Source organism: Aptenodytes forsteri, unplaced genomic scaffold (assembly GCF_000699145.1).
Source record: "Aptenodytes forsteri isolate BGI_AS27 unplaced genomic scaffold, ASM69914v1 Scaffold33, whole genome shotgun sequence".
Taxonomy (NCBI): domain Eukaryota; kingdom Metazoa; phylum Chordata; class Aves; order Sphenisciformes; family Spheniscidae; genus Aptenodytes; species Aptenodytes forsteri.
In genome coordinates, this window is record NW_008795037.1 from 37,804 (window position 1) to 53,860 (window position 16,057).

At 43.6% G+C, this 16,057-nt stretch overlaps 1 protein-coding gene across 2 annotated transcripts in view; it reads left to right on the top strand.

Moving 5' to 3' along the window:
* The first annotated feature begins 1,392 nt into the window (after positions 1-1,392).
* The window catches only part of LOC109279391, a 42,877-nt gene continuing 28,212 nt past the window's right edge, over positions 1,393-16,057 (top strand). Inside the window, exons 1-4 of one of the 2 annotated variants that reach the window (XM_019471393.1) lie at positions 1,393-1,734; positions 3,248-3,409; positions 4,204-4,351; positions 5,286-5,414. In XM_019471393.1, coding sequence (XP_019326938.1) covers positions 5,397-5,414 — 18 coding nt within the window. In that variant the 5' untranslated portion in view covers positions 1,393-1,734; positions 3,248-3,409; positions 4,204-4,351; positions 5,286-5,396. The remainder of the gene's footprint in view (positions 1,735-3,247; positions 3,410-4,203; positions 4,352-5,285; positions 5,415-16,057) is intronic. The other variant, XR_002086145.1, reaches the window with a different exon arrangement.

Here is a 16,057-nt window from a genome sequence, read left to right on the forward strand (position 1 = left end):
GCCATGCGGCCCTTCAGGCGCCTTCGGGCCTTTCCTGCCGCCTCTCCTCAGGCGATGCCCTGTCAGCGCCGGGGCTGGGCCCCCTGGGGATGCTCCAGGGGCGCCTTTTTGCCGTGGCTGTGCCTCCCCGGCGGCTGCGTGTGCCAGGGGCCGCTGAGCACCCCTCGCCTGTGCCGCTGCCGTGAGGGTGGTGGGACGGGTGAGCTGAGGCCGTCGGCGCCCCTCGGCACCTGCTGCGGGCGCCCCGGGCCGGAGGCGTGGGTGAGCTGAGCTTTGGCCCTTGCCTGGCACTGTAAAACAACCCTGAGCTACCCGGGCCTGCGCTGATCTATAATTCAGGTGCTTGCTCACTTTCTGTAATAGCTTTTCTATTTTTAATGGGAACTGATGGACCTGTCAGGGTATTAGAAATGTTTTTTTTTTTCAGGTTTTCGTTTTCTTTGGTAATAATAATGTGGGCTGGGAAGCTTGTGGTGCGCTTTAGAGCTAAAGTGCTTGGGCAGTCACGAGAGTTTCCACAAGACCTTATTTCTTCATACTTTGTGTCAGACGAGCAGATGAACGAGGACATGGACTAAGTTAATTGTGGTACGTGGCTCCCTGGCAGTGTATGAGAGAGGGTTACAGAGAGGGCTGTTGGGTTGTCAACAGACTTCTGAAAACCTGGGAGAAGAGAGCTCACCACAGAGGGCAGGCTGCTGGGCTGAGCAGTGTTTTTCAGGTTGTTGCTAGGGCTTTAGTGTGGGGTCTTTTCTGTCCTTGTGGGAGAGCAGGAGTGAGTGCTCTGTCAGTGGAAGGAGGGGCAGAGCCTTTGCAGACCAGTTCTCGCAACTGGGAGCTGTTTTGTGTTGAGCCCGGACACTAGCAGTCTCCATCCTGGCTGCCTCGCAAGCAGTCTTCTAGGTCTGGGGAGATCTGCCTAGCTTAGAAATTCATCCTTGACAAAATGCTTTTTTACATAAAGCTAACTGTAAATATACGAAGCACTGAACTAAATATGTCAGAGTTTGTCTTAGCTGCCAGAATAATAATCTAACCAACCATAGATTATTACTCTTAAATTGTTTTTTTTCCCCCATGTGCTAAAACTATTCTGAATTTGCTCTCATGTTATCCTAATCATAGTCTTTATCACTGAGATGTAGTACTTTGATTTATTTTTCTTGTTGTTTCTCAATACACTCACCTGGGCTGTAATTATTACATGTTGGCCATACGTAGCATTGGGTTATCCAAACAGCCTGGAATTTGAAGGTTGTTTCTACTTTCTCCCTCTTCAGTCAGAAATGGAGGCGTGTTTAGGCAACTGCTGCACGAGGCAAGGGAAGCCTCGAGGTACACACTGGGCGTGCAGTCAGTATTAGCCGGTCGCACTTGAGAGCTGACTTTCGGTTGGTTGGTTGTTTTGGAAGCTGTTACATCCTTGTTTGAATGCCTTATTGAGACACAAACTCAGAGTTTAACCAGTAATCTTAAGATAGGCAGACTCAGGAGCTCTTTTTTCCTGGCTGTGAAAGTGAAACATTTGTGGGACCACTTGAAAAAGCTGCAGCCCAAATAACCAGCTTTTAAAGTCTCTTTACCTTGCTCCAGTTGCTTTATCTGATCTATTGCCTCTGGCGTTTTTTCCAGAACCACTTGTTTCTCAGTAGCAGAAATATCTTGCCCAACTGGGATACAATAATTTCAAAGCAAGTAAAGGAAACTGCAGCTGCTCAGCTGAGTCAGCCAAAGGTAAGCTCTGCAGGGGAGAAAATGGCTTTTTATTATCTTCTAGTGGCAGAATTACAACAACAGCCTGCAGGAAAATATTAGATTATGATAGTAACAAAAACCTGTGTTAAATTGTGAGCGCAGTGTATGTTTAGTGCATGTTTAAAAAAACCAAAAAAACAACAGGCATTTGATAAAATTATTTTGAATAAAACTCAATACTCAGTTTGGGATGTTAGGAACCCACTGTGATCATAGGACAGACAGTGGTTTTAACTAATTGACTACCTGGGGTATTTCATCAGTGGACGAGACAGCTTTTAACTGTGGAGATTTTATTGAATTGAGCTTGGAATACTCCTATTACTTAATGAGTGAATAACTCAACGTGTGTTCATTATACGGGTTACTTGTAAGCATGAATAACCTCTGTCCTATGCTCTGTGAGGGTACGGTGTGCGTGGAGGGATGATCGTTTGTCTGATCTGGCTTCCGGTGGATTCAGTAATCGGCCTATTTTAGAAACGTATGAACTGCTGTGATTGATTTGTGTCTCTGAAGCCCTACCAGCATCATTTGTGTGCTTTAGAAATGAGGTGCTTCCAAGTCTGACAGTGCAGAAATCGGAGCCCTGCTCGGCTCTGTCAGTGCAGACTGAAACTTCAGAATGTCAGTTTCCAAAATAGCCACATGTGTTGAAACCGCTGCCAGACAAACCCATTTCAGAGGGTCATTGTGTCCTTGGGGTTTCTCTTGGCCCACGTGCGGGAAGTTACCCACTTTTGAATTGTTCCTAGGAGCCTGGCTGCAAAATGATTGTCGGAGTGACAGAAGTATTCCTGAAATCAACCTTGAGACCTGCTGGCTCCTCTGCCTTTCGCTTAAGGAAGCAATACACAGCCAATGTGCTTTTGTTTTTACAACGGCATTGCTGTGCTTTGCATGTGTGCAGCACTTTATTCTAAGGATCTTGAAGTGCAGCATAAATTCTAATAACCATGTGAGAATTTGTACCCTCCTCACAGAGAGTAAAACTGAAACTTGGAGAGTTACATATGGTCATACGCAGCTTGATCACTGAAATAGGAAGAGTGGGTTATTTGCTATTGTTTTCAGCAGCAACAGGCTCTGTCTCAGAGTGAATCACTTGGGAGGCTGAGGAACAGCCCCCGGAGCTCCTGACTCATAGCCCCGTGTGCCTCACTGCAGGGTCATGTCCCAGCTCAGAAATCTTGGTGATCATTGCAAAAGCTGTCGTGTGCAAGGAAGCACAAAACCACTCACGCTTGCAGATTCTAAAGCTGCAAGTTTGCATCATAAGAGCCTTCGTGTTTGCTGTGCGTTGCCCTTCCCTGCTCAGACCTTCAGCCCTGTTTTCTTGGTTACGTGTGTGCAGTGCTGTGCATGGCCTTTAGGTAGAGTTGGAACTGAAGTCTTGAACAACCAATAATGACCAAGCAGGTAAACAGCAGAGGCTAAATTTAAATGCTGTGTATAAATACGTAATAATTATTTGCTCTTGGTTGGGCTCTAGGGAAGAGAAAGAAGGGGGTGTGTTCTCCCCAGTAAAAACGACGCGTGTGGTTGTCAGCACTACAAGAAGGGTTTCAAACCCATGTTATCTTCAGGCTGTATGCTGGTGTTTGTGTTAAGCTTTGGCACTTGTCTGTGGACCTCAGTGCTGTGAAGGCATAAGGTATTTTGCTTGTTCCTTCTTAATTTTCAGTGATAAATAGCAGTGGTGAAACATACAGTGGGAGAGAGAAATGCTAGGGCTTTCCCTGCTAAGCCAATTTTGGTTTTAATAACTTGTTATCTTCACAGTGGTCTGTAACTGTAATCACAGAAGTGGTTAGAAGATCTGATCCAAAGCTTGGTAAGAGTTTTTATTCCTGTTTTGGATCAGCATGTAATATGTAGCTCCATTTGTATCCCTCTTCTTAACTGTAAAATATTCAGGGTCTTTTGTCACTGAAATGTTCTTTACATGATGTCGTCAGTGTGTACCATTCTGCATGATAAAGTATACTGTGAGCAGGAGACATGATGAAACTTAAAACCATGAGCAAACCAGGCACAGTGGACCTCTGGCGCTGGGTGTATGAAGCGGTGAGTGGGAAGCTGCTGCTGCCACATGAAGCGGTGAGTGGGAAGCGGTGAGTGGGAAGCTGCTGCTGCCAGGACTGTGGATGCGCCTCACCTTGCAGTGCAGAAACACCTCCACTGTCCCACACTGGCAGCCCTTTCCCTGTCTCCCGGAGCACCAACACCATGTGCCCTGTGACAGCTCTGTGGCTTCTCCCATATGGGCTGTTGGGTTGAAGGTAGCAAGGGCATTTTGTAGCTGAAAAGTGAGCAGGTCCAAGCAAGGAAGGAGTTGCATTGTTTCAATCAAAAAGTTGTGGTTGGTTGGTTTTTTTAATCCAGGCTACCTAGTCTCAGTTTTTTCAGGTTGTGTCATTAACCCATGCTTTCTTTCATCCTTAACAGCATGAGCTTCATGTTCGTTTTCTGAGTGGATTGATCAAATGGGTCGATCACCCTGAGTCTTCAGGTTGCACCCAAGAGCTGCCCAGTACGGGGACATACAACAGGGAAAGCTCAAAAGAAGTTTGTTCTCTTCAGAGGAGTGGGACAGGTGAGTATGCACTGACAAACAAGCAGTAGGTTTTGGCATGCTGCCAGACCACTATTTCTGAGTAGCATTCCCCAGTAATGGGAGTGGGTTCTAGTCGAAATATGAAAGGGGAAGGTGAGAAAGAGGTGAGGTAAAAGAGTATGAAATGTCAGAACTGTGAGAAGGTGCAGGTATTCAGTGCAGAGAGGGGTGTAATATTAGAGGAAAAACGTATGAAACTAATGTGGAAAAAAGAGATGTGTCTAAAAAAGCTGCTGAAAGCATTTTGCAGCATGCTGTGAGAGAGTACTGCATCTTTTGGGCTCAGCCTTCCTTCCAGAATAACATCATTCTGTGTGTGTTCTTCATCTGAAGTCTTTTCCTACTATTGCTATTCTATTTAAACAGTGATCTCATATTCAGAGTGTGCTTTTATTGCACAAGATAAATCATGGTGAACTATTAGGTATTACAAACACTAAACTTAGGTAGATTAGGCTTTTCAAATATTAAAGTGGGGAACAAGAGTGTGATAATCATCAGTTAATTTAAAAAGATGTAAATGTGTTCACCTATGATTGACTGATTAGTCAAAGACACGTAAAGGAGTTTCATTCATAAACCCTGCTTTGCCCATGGATATAGCTTCTATTTATGTGAAGAACATGCTTTGGTCTCTTTCCTTTGGAACTGCTGCCCAGGCTGAGTGTGTGTGTCGCTCAGAAAGGAAAAATTACCTCTTTGTAAGGGACCCGTGCCTTGCCCCACATCAATGCCTTTTGTGCAGGAAGGCATCTGCTGCAATTGCCTGGGGAAGTTTTAGACATCGAGTGCATATTGCAGAGAGCTCTGTGAAAGGGGAAGGAGGGGGAAAAAAAAAAAGGAAATCCTTGTTTCCTTTCGTGTTCTTCAAAATAAGGGAAAACAGAAAGGTGGTGTGGGTTTTTTTTTCAAGGTGTTCTGCTGACATCCTGGAAACCGAGAGCAAACCTCAGCTTGGCTGGGATCCCCATCCATTGGCATGCTGGATCTTTAAATGGAGAGGTGCTGAGCCGAAGGAGGAACCATGGGGATTTCTTACCAGGTGGAAGAGGTTTATTGGCTTTTAGAGAGTGTATTGCTGCCTGGGCTGTGCAGGGTATGAGATGTGACATAGGCTAGGGCGCAGAGGATGTGTGAAGGATCACACCTTAATTTGTGAAGTGTAAAAATTATTGCCTGCTTGAGAAACCAGAGGGATTTTGTGTAATAGGAGGTGTGTGGTGGGCTGTTGAGGGACACCTGGAGGAGGAGGAGTTGAGGATTCTGCTCTGTACTTCAGCTCAAGCTGTGAAAAATTGGGAGTGGAAGGGACCCGCAAGAGTTAATGTTTTCCTGAGATTTCTCTCTTACTGGTATACTGAAATATGCAGGAAGCTTTGTTTTTTGTTTTGTTGTTGGTTTTTTTTCTTTTTTTTGTCTTTTGTTAGAATGAAATATTTCTTTTCTAACCTCAACCCTGAAGAGCAGCTGGGGGGAGGCAGGGGAGGGCACTGCAGTTTGGCTCTGTACCATTTGAGCTGTTTGAATTCATTAGCTTGGGAGCCCCCACAAATGCCTCAGGCCGTGTACCTCCTCATGCACCCAACTTGGGAGAATCTCTTACCGCTACTGCATGCATTAGCCTTCGTTAATACAATTAGCATAATAGTGATTAGGATTCATTATTCCCTACAAAAAGATAAAGCCAGCAATACATATCTCAGAATCAAATTCCTCAGCGCCTTGTCTTGGGATTGCTTTATTTTGGAGTTGTTTGCTCTTTATATCCTTCCATCTCCTAGAAAAAAGAAAGCCACTTAATTGTAAAACTATTTGGGTCAAAGAATTGCACTGAGATGATCTTTCACGCATGCTAAATAGGTGAATTGATCTATGGGACCCACACAGCTCAGCCAGCCACTCAACAGTCGAAACTGCGAACTTCATCTTCTTCAAGCACAAAAGCTACTTAGTTTCCCCCTGTTGAAGACTTTTTATAATAGCAATAAGACAACTCTAGAGAGAACCATCTAATATTAACTCCAGGGAGTAATCATCTAATCACAATCTGGGGGTGATTTGAAGCACTCATCTGGACCAAATGCCTCACAACACCCCAGGAGTGGTTTTATTGCATGATAGCAGTACCCCATTGAGCCTTATTGCTTAATTAAAAACAAATTCCCAAGTAATTTTTTTGCCTTTCCATAAAAACACAGTAGTACATAGCATGTATAAAACATCCATTAAATGATGGTAGATGCAAATTTACATTGTGAGATACGATCCGTTTCTTTACCACTTGGGGTTGAAGTTAAATGTAAAACCATTTCCTATAATCTGTGCACTGCTGTGTTTAGAGAGGAATAAATATGGGAAAGAGAGGTTCATTGTAGGATGCCTTGTTTTTATTAAGTGATATGTTTGGTCTCCTTACAAAAGAGTTCAAGTTCTCATCCATCTTGCAGACACAATAGTCTATCAACAGCGTGGCCTTTTCTGCTTCCTCCTGGAGATTTCCTCAGCTTGCCGTCGTTTCAGTGCAAGAGGAATCCTGTATTTCTGTCTGGGATTTCCATTTCTCTCTGAGCAGAGAGAGCACGAACAGTGCAGGTGACATATTTGGAATACATCTAGCATACTATACAAGTGCTGCCCGGGTGTCCTTTGTGGGTTTTGTAGTCTAATGTGGATTAAGCCTGGTAGGTGCATGGTACAGCCGCTTCTGGTGGTTTTGCTGCACAGTTGACCTCTGCCTGAACTGGGTACATGGCTGAGATGTCTCCACCTCCTGCAGTTTGACTGGGACCACTGCTACAGCTGTGGCTGCTCTGCAAGGGACCCAGACTATGGATAGGAAGAGTATGCAAGTCCTTTTTGTTCACGTTGAGGGTTTGTCCTGCCTCAGCATCCCAACCCAGAGCTCCCTTACACCTTTACGGAGTGCTTTCATAGCCCCAAAGTGATTCCCAAACGTAGTGCTCCCCTGAGGACTTTGAGTATTCTTCATATATTACAGGAAAAGGAAGCAAATCCAAGTTTTTAAGTGATTGTCCAAAAATCGTACAGGGAATGCTAGAGACACTGCTCAGAATCCTGGCAACCAAAGCTATAATTAGGCTTTCAGCTGCAGCACTGAAGTAAATGGGTGGGGAAAAAGGATCGCATGACATTTTCTTCAGATTTGTCACCCGGGGTGCCTTTAATTGGTGGATATAAGCTTGCAAGTACAATATTTTAAATAAAAGCTGAGAATTAGTAGTAACTATTACTCTAGTTGTTCCACATGCTGAAGCCTTCTTGTGGTACCTACAAGCTCTGGATAGAGGATGACACTTGGGTCAATCTCACCTGCTGTGGGCTCCACTCAGTGTTACACACACCCTTCTGGTTTTCCCCATCAAATAGTGGTTCCCCAAGGACTGGTGGGAGCTGAAGCCACATGTGGATATCTACTGCTGATAGCAGGTTGCAGCATTCAGGGTTATAGAGGCAGCATGCTTTGTCCCATAGTTAGATTTTGTAAAAAAATAAATGATTTTTTGTTTGGTGAACCACTTTGCTAGAATGTTTTGCTGATTTCGTTTTTGATGTCCCATTAGAGAGATGTTAAGTGTTGTGGTGGAGGATTTGTTATAAAGAGGTTATGGCATTGTACTAAGGAAATGAATGAGAGTAAAACTAGTCACCTGCTTCTGCTGCCTGAGATCAGTCTGAAAGAGTAGCAAAAAGAATAATTAAGTCTGTATTTAAAACAGTTCTGTAGTAACTTGGGACATTGCCACATCAGGAAAGGACATGAAAGGACCTGATAGTGTTCTTGAACAATAAACATTTTTACCTGAAAGATCTCTGCTGGCTTTATTAGGAATGCCATTATCTTGCTTTGATCTGACTCTAGGACTGGCTGCTCATACAGCTGACAAGGAGCAAGTAGCCAACAAAGGAAAGCCCTAATAGGCTTTAATACCTTTAGTGAAGAGTTTCTCTTCCCCTCAGATGTATGTCACTTTACAAAGGCTCTTTTCATCTTAATGTATCATGGAGGTGGCTGTATGCAGTAGGACAAGCGCACACTCTGTTGGCTAAGGGCCAGGGTTTAGCAGACTTGCTGTCAGACTTGACCGGCCCTGTCCCACCGCTCAGCGTGGAGCTGCGGGGGGTTCAGCAATGCTCCTTGCCTGCCCTGCCTGTGGAGCAGCTGCCACTGACACTGCTACAGCCTGGATGCATCTGCAGGGTAGTGGATGGGAGCTGCCCAGAGCAGGGCCTGAGGGAGCAGCCATGGCATAGCATCTCCCACTGTTTTTTGGGGGTTTGGGTTTGGGTTTTTTTTTTTTGGCACATGCCTCGGGCATCAAATGCGTGGCTTACTCTGAGTGACTGCAGCAGTGCTGAAGGGTTTGCAGTGTACAAACCTAGCCTATTCTCTTATCTGAGCACACATTTTTAAGCTTTAGGACACAGAGTAAACATGATATTATATCTATATTTATTTGGCCTTTTAACAAGATGAGGAGTTAAGAGTCTTACGTTGATGGTTCTGGGACATGTATGATTTCCTTTAATATCCTTTCATGAAGGAAATGAAAAGTGTGATATTTTAGCAGTTGGAAATGCCTGGCTTATTTTGGTTCTGTTTCCTGATTTCATTTTGACATGGTAGGCAATTCAGAAAATATATTTGCAGTAAGGAAAATTCAGTTGTTATGGAAACATCTGAGAAAGGCAGCTGACATAGGGTAAGGCATGCACCAGATTAGCAGTACGCATAGATGCAGTAAAAAGGCAGGTTCATGTAAGGTAAGAGAGCAGTTTCTAGGCACTGTCTGCTTCATGGGTGTTTTTTCTGGCAGAACAGGAGAAAAAAAAAATCACTTTAAAACTGTGAGTGTATGGCTCCATCTTCTGGTACCAAAGCAAAATGTGTTGCTCTGGGTATAGAAGGAGGTGAGATTTCTATAGCTTTTTTATGTTAGCTGCAACAAAAGCAACAACAAAAACAACAGCAACAATAATAATAAATTAAAATACCTGTGCCAAGCCACAAGTTACTTAATGTAGTTTTCCTGAAGCTACAAACCATTCTGCTGCATGGGAAGAAAACTGTCTTTTGAAACATTCTCATAGGTGTATAGCCCCAAAAGTGGCTTCTCTTCCAAAGCACGACACCACTCTCCTACACGAAAACAATGTTTGACCAGAGCGTGGACTGTACCAGCGAAGCCTGATGCCTGTGTAGGTGCTAATATTGTCTCCTGCTTGTAGCTGTAGGATGTTTTTTCTTTGTTTCCCCCTTCCCAACAATATCTTTGGCAAAGTAGCTAAAATTCATGATAGATCTTCACGGAAACGCTAGCTGGGTTGAAGTAGGAATGAACGGTTCTTTGAGGTAGACTACCAGAAATCAAAAGAAAATAAAGCTTTTTTATCACTTTGCCAAAGAGTGAATGTTGTTACAGTGCATATTGCGCATGCTTAATTGAGCTTGATTACTCAATCTGTTCACCTTAGTAACTCATTTTGTTTTAAACAGAAGTAATTATCTTGATGCAGTGCTGTCCTAAAGCTGTTGCTCACAAGTCGTTGCACATAGGAGGTATTGCACTGTAAATGCAAAATTAAAAATATGAATCATGTGTTTTACTTATTTTACTTCTGTGTACATATGTAAGTATGTCTCTTCCCCTCCCCCCCCCCCCCCCCCCCCCCCCCCCCCCCCCCCCCCCCCCCCCCCCCCCCCCCCCCCCCCCCCCCCCCCCCCCCCCCCCCCCCCCCCCCCCCCCCCCCCCCCCCCCCCCCCCCCCCCCCCCCCCCCCCCCCCCCCCCCCCCCCCCCCCCCCCCCCCCCCCCCCCCCCCCCCCCCAATATTGGGCCTAGGATATCAGGGACCCTTTATTCTTTGTACGAAGCATTAGTTTTCAGTCCAAACTACTGCATGGCAGAACTGTGAGAATGAAGGTGAGGGAACATAAATTTAATGGCCCCACTGCTTCTGCCTGTACTTGTGCCACTCTTCCACTAACACGAGTGGCGAGTTATTTGCATGCAGCACTTATCCGTGGGGAGGGTTGAGTGGAGACCTGCTTGGAAAGAGTGCGTTCATGTCAGTCCAGCTCCTGAATGGCAGGGAATCATATCACAAAAATCATCCCTAAACTAAGCACTAGCCAGGGTTTCTCATCATGGCCTCAGCAGCAAGGCTGTGGATCGAAACTAGAGGTAGAACTAGCCTTTACTCTTCAGTGCGCTGCTTTTAAGGCCCCACACAGAGGGAAGCATTTTAAATGGCCACAGGCTGTGTTGATATAATAAGATTGCATCCTCCATGGCTTGCATTTAGCATTTCTAACCTGTCCCTGCAGCCAGAGTGCATTGGACTTCCCCTTGGCACTACCTGAGATTTCCTCTTGAGGCTGCCTCCAATTCCTACGATCTTTTTCCTCTCCCTATATTTAACCTTCCGCTTCATCCTGTTTCACTTCACTGGTGGTTCCAAGCTTTGATTCTTAGGGTCTGTGGCTCTCTACGTATCCTGTGGATTATTCTAAAGGGATATACTCACTTTTCTGAAAGATGTCACAAGGGTAGTGCCTTTCACTGACACTAACGGTAAATAAATACTACAGACCTCTTTTATTAGGAAGTACAAACCCATAACAAATCCTGCCTGGAGTGTGTTTGATAAATCAGATCTTTTGCAGACATCTGGAGATTGTGTTTGCAAATCCCCAGCCAGCTTGTTTTGTAGTCATTGTTACCATAATTCAGGTTAATGTTGTTGCCACTTTTTACTTGCTAAAACACATGTGGTGCTTTATTGCTGAAAAAAGTGGCTGCCTTGGAACAGAAGTTCTTTTAAAACCCTTCTTGGAAGTTTGCTGTTTGGAGAAATAAATGTCAAATCAATTGTCCTAGCTCCGAACTGCCATTCTGAAAATGCAGCTGTGAAAAGAGATTACTTGGGTACTGTGATGAGGAGCGCGTAATAATCTAGATTGAGAATTATGTAGCAATAGAGACCTAAAATAACAAGTGGAACAAGTAAACTTTTAGCTTTTCCTGCAAAGATTTGCTTAAAAAGTACTAGATCCCAAGCGAGAATGCTCATGCCAAGTTTTAAATCTCATTTGAATTTTTATAGCTGTTATAATTTCTGATATATAACCTTGGAAATAGGGTCTCGTAACAGAAATGCCGAGTCCCTTGACTACTGCCTCGCAAAAGAGAGTTGCTGTAATAGGCTACAATTCTGAGACAAGTTTGCAAGGCTGGCTTATGTCTGCATATCATCACTCAAATGGGTCTAAGCTGGGCTCTTCACATTATTTGAGGGTATTTGTGTGTACGTGATCAGCCGTATGCAGCTGTTCCAGTAACGTCAGCCTTCTAAGTTTAACAGGCACAATCCAGCATGTCCTCATCTGCTGAAATGTTGCCACAGGGAGAGGCTTGGAGCTTGGGCATGCTGTCATGAAAAGTAAAGAAGAGCTTATTTTCTTTTTTTCTGTCCTTATTCTTCTATGTTTCTGTACAGAAGAAATGGAAGTTCCCAAGGAGCCTGGGCTGCAGAAGGATTCCACATGCCAGTGCTCTTTTCCCTCTCATTATCATACGCTTGCAATCAAACTCTAATTTTTGAAATAAAAAACCTGCAGGATTCTTTATTGGGACTATTAAACCTTCAATCTTCATTATTTAGGACGGCTACTTACCTTTTACTCAATGAAGCCATAATGCAACTGCTCCTATAAAAACTATCGAAATGGCTACTGTGGCAGTGAGTAGATTTTCCTCTGTGTAAAATAATCCTCTGTGAGTGAGACATAACTATCATTTACATTAATTAGGCAGCCATATAATGGGGTGTTCAATAGCTATTACATCATTTAAATTCTTCAGTGAGCACCTCAGCCACCCAAGAACTATCCAGCTGAACATTTCTGAGTCCATAATTTTGAAATAATCCTTTAGAGGAACAATATGCATGGCAGAGTGTTGCAGACAATTTCACCAAAAAAAATTCATTTTATTCAGATTTATGGGATTATTTTAACATTTACAAGAAGTGCATAATCCTATTTTTCCCTCCCCCCCAGAATAACAGTGCTATTAAGTGGAGTCCATTTTGGGGCTGATTCTGTGTATACACTAGAGTATGGCCAAGGAGCTTGTAGTCAGAGGTCTGTGCTGGCAGCTGGACCCACGTACACAGCGAGCATGTTTCCCTAAGCATTCTGTTATAAGGCTGGGGCCCCGGAGCCACGTGGCTCAGCTGAGAAGCCCTGACTCACAGACAAGTGAGTGCAGTCACGCTTGAGGTTTTGTTTTTGAAGTCTTAGCTTTTGCCTTTAACAAGAATATGAGGACTTTAGCATTTATATTCAATTTTGATTATTGATTTAAAATTTGTGAGGTCAAGCCAAAATCCTTTGGCATTTCTGGTAATATTATACTTCCCAGAAACTATTATATGAATATTATAATTAATGTACTAAGTATATTATTATATATTTTTGAATATTTTAAGATTAGTGTCTCAGTCAGAAGTATGCACATATGTCATGAGGCTAGGAGCTCATTCTGAGAGCTGAAAGAAATGAGGCTGAATTTATTAATACACCAGGAAGAGATTTCTATTAACAAGCCTGTACTGCAAATCTTTTAACATGCTGTTCAGCTGCCTGTAGAAGGTGATGGTTATTAGAAGATTGGTCGGTGCCATGTTTTAAATCAGTGGTGTTTGGCAATAGTTAGGTGCTATGGGAATAGTTCCTAGCAGAATGATGAAAAGTGATAGCCTAAAAATAGGCTGGGGAGCAGGGCAGGATAGACCGTAAAGTTTAGGTTGTGCCTTTTCCTTCAGCATCCTGGTTCAAAGCTATCAGTTATGTTATTTTAGTCAATTGTATACTCAATTTTTTTCTCTTCTTAATGGTTATAAGGTAATGTACCTTATCTGACTAAGTACACACAAATACAATAATAGAAAGTAGCAGAGAGTTCTCTTAACAGGGAGAGCTCTTAATTCAGTATTAAATGTTGCTGGGTTCTCTGTAGTTCTCCGTAATTCCTATCCAACAGGCAGAGTGTGCAGAGCTAGGTGTCAAAACCCGTCTGTAGGTAGAGCACCAGGTATTTTTTGTCCTGCAGCCCAGGAGGTTTGTGTTTGCCTGGTGTAACTGCTCCTCTCAGCAGCAGTGGATGCTTGATCCTCTATTTTTCACATTTGCTCGTTAATTTAATTAAACCAGTACACTGAGGGAGATTTCTGCCTTACCAAAAGAGTACATTTGCATCACATGCTTTAGGAAAGGTGACTCAGAATTGGAGTTAGTTACCATAGGAATGACAGAATTAAGAAAGGGGAGTGTGAGACAAAGGTGGGTCAAACCTCTGTGAAATTCCATGGAATTGGCCGTTGTTGACATATAATTTGACCTGATATGTAGGACCATGTTCTGGTGAATGTTGTAGCATGACAAGCTTTGTAAATCCAGTTTTTATTTGTCTAACAAGATGAATGAAGGTGAGCATTTGTTATATAGGTCAACTAATGTGCTTTACGCACCAAGGCCCCACACACTAATGAGCTCACCTTGGGTGCAAGAAGGCAGTACAGCTAGGGTGAGAGGCACAGCTGACAAGGGTTAGTCTTTCAAAGTAGTCAGGTGTTTTCCATATCAAGAGTGCTTGTTTGGAGTTTTGGTGTTGCCAAAGAGGCCAGCTGGGCATTTGCTTCAGCTGTGATGGTGCAGGAGACTGGCCTGATATAGCTGTTAGTGGCTATTGGAGACCTTCTGTCCTGCCAGTACTGCTCAAACCTCACATGGTGTGTAGGCTGAAGAAGATGGGGCTGTTGGAGCCAGAAAGGAGAGCTCACGGATTGCTGAAGCTTTGTACTTGCATCACCTATGGTAAGGTCGTCTGTGGAGGCAGAGGGAGATTAATTAGGGAAATTGTAGTGTGCGCTGAGGGAGGAGTACGAACCGTAGGAGCTAGGGATTAGCCATCCAGTAGTCTTCAGTGTCAAGGTGTCAGTGACTGCAGCAGGAGTGATAAGGTGACCAGAACTTTTTGTTAGTTAGAAAACCTGTCTGTGTATGGTTTTGGGACTTGTAACTGGGAAATGGGTACATGTAACTGATCTGGTAAGGGGCTGAGGAATTGCCCTGTTTAGATAAAAGTAGTGCCGCCCTGGTTTTGAGAAGACACTGCTCCTGTTTCCTGAAAACATGGTGTTGATGCAGAGGAGAAAGATGGTGTCTCAGGTCTAATGCAGTACAGTGGGTCCTGCCCAACATCACAGCTGTGTTTTAAGTGAATTTTAGGAGTAGAAGGAGGTGTAGGGAAAAAAAAAAGTTACCTGTTCTGGTTATATGAGGCAAAGGATGCTATTTAAGAAAGGAGTTATAAGCAAAGATGTAAGTTGTTTGATGGCAAACCTGTCAGTAGCTCCGCGGTGTGTGCTGGTTCTTTGGTACGTGCACACCAACACAAACACCCGGCAGAGTGTGGGCCTGGGCTGTTGTAAGAGCACTGTCGCAAGCTCAGCGTTTCCCAGTCATGCTGTCTAATGCCCAAGGACACCATTTTCCTTGGAAAATGAAAAATTTTGATAGTTTTTAGATGGTATGCTGTGGCTTTTGCTCACTTCTTAAGGAATGCTTCATATTTGTGGAATGTTAGAGGTTATCTCTCAATCTTTTATAAAAGCTTTATAAATACCAGAAGTAAAGAAAAAGTGCCGATGTGTAGAAGGACCAATAGCCCCCAGTTGGTTAGTGTGACACGTGCAGCCTTTAGCAAAATTGGAGTATCTTTTTCTCTAGAAAAGTGGAAGCCTGCAGACGACGCACAGAATTACCAGTGTCACACCAATGAATACCTGCAGCTTTTCTCTGCAGGATTTGTTTCCCCTGCCAAACAGATTCTCCTTCCCTTTGTGATACAGTCTGAACTCCAATTCACTGTTTTTTCTTCTGTACTCTTTCTCACCCCATGCCATTTTTTTGTCTCTTCCTATTAGAAAACACCACCAGTGTTTCCAGACAAGATTTCTAAACCTACGATTTGCAAATTATGGTGAAAATAGCTAAGCCAGGTTTGCCTTCCTTTTATGTACGCACCTCAGAACAAGAAGTTTCCTTTTCCAGATCATATCAGCCTGGCTTAGCTATATCCTCTCCTTTTCTTTTGCAGTTCAATAGGAGCATTGTTCTAGTAAAAAATACTAGTTGCCCTTGCCAGGACTTCTCCTTTGCAAAATGCAGCTACTTATTAAGGACTGTGTGTTACTATTCCAAATTATTTTAAGGTTTGTTTAACAAGAGTTGCTTAGTCAAAGGTTGTAAGAGGCTTAGAAATTATTTCTAACCTCTTGCATTGACACAAGTCCTCCCAGATGTGAAATACTAAAATGGACAAAGAGAGTCTGCCAGAGGGACGAACTTGTCCAAGACTTGAGAATTCAATAAAAAGGCTCTGGTCTGTATCAGAATTTTATGCTCTCTCTTATGCTTCTCTAAAACATTGGGTGGCTTGAATATATAGAGTTAATGTCAGCTACATGCTGCTGTGATTTCAGTGATTTAATATCACAGAATCATAGAATAGTTTGGGTTGGAAGGGACCTTTAAAGGCCATCTAGTCCAGCCCCTGTTCTGTGGGCAGGGACAACTCCACCTAGATCAGGTTGCTCAGAGC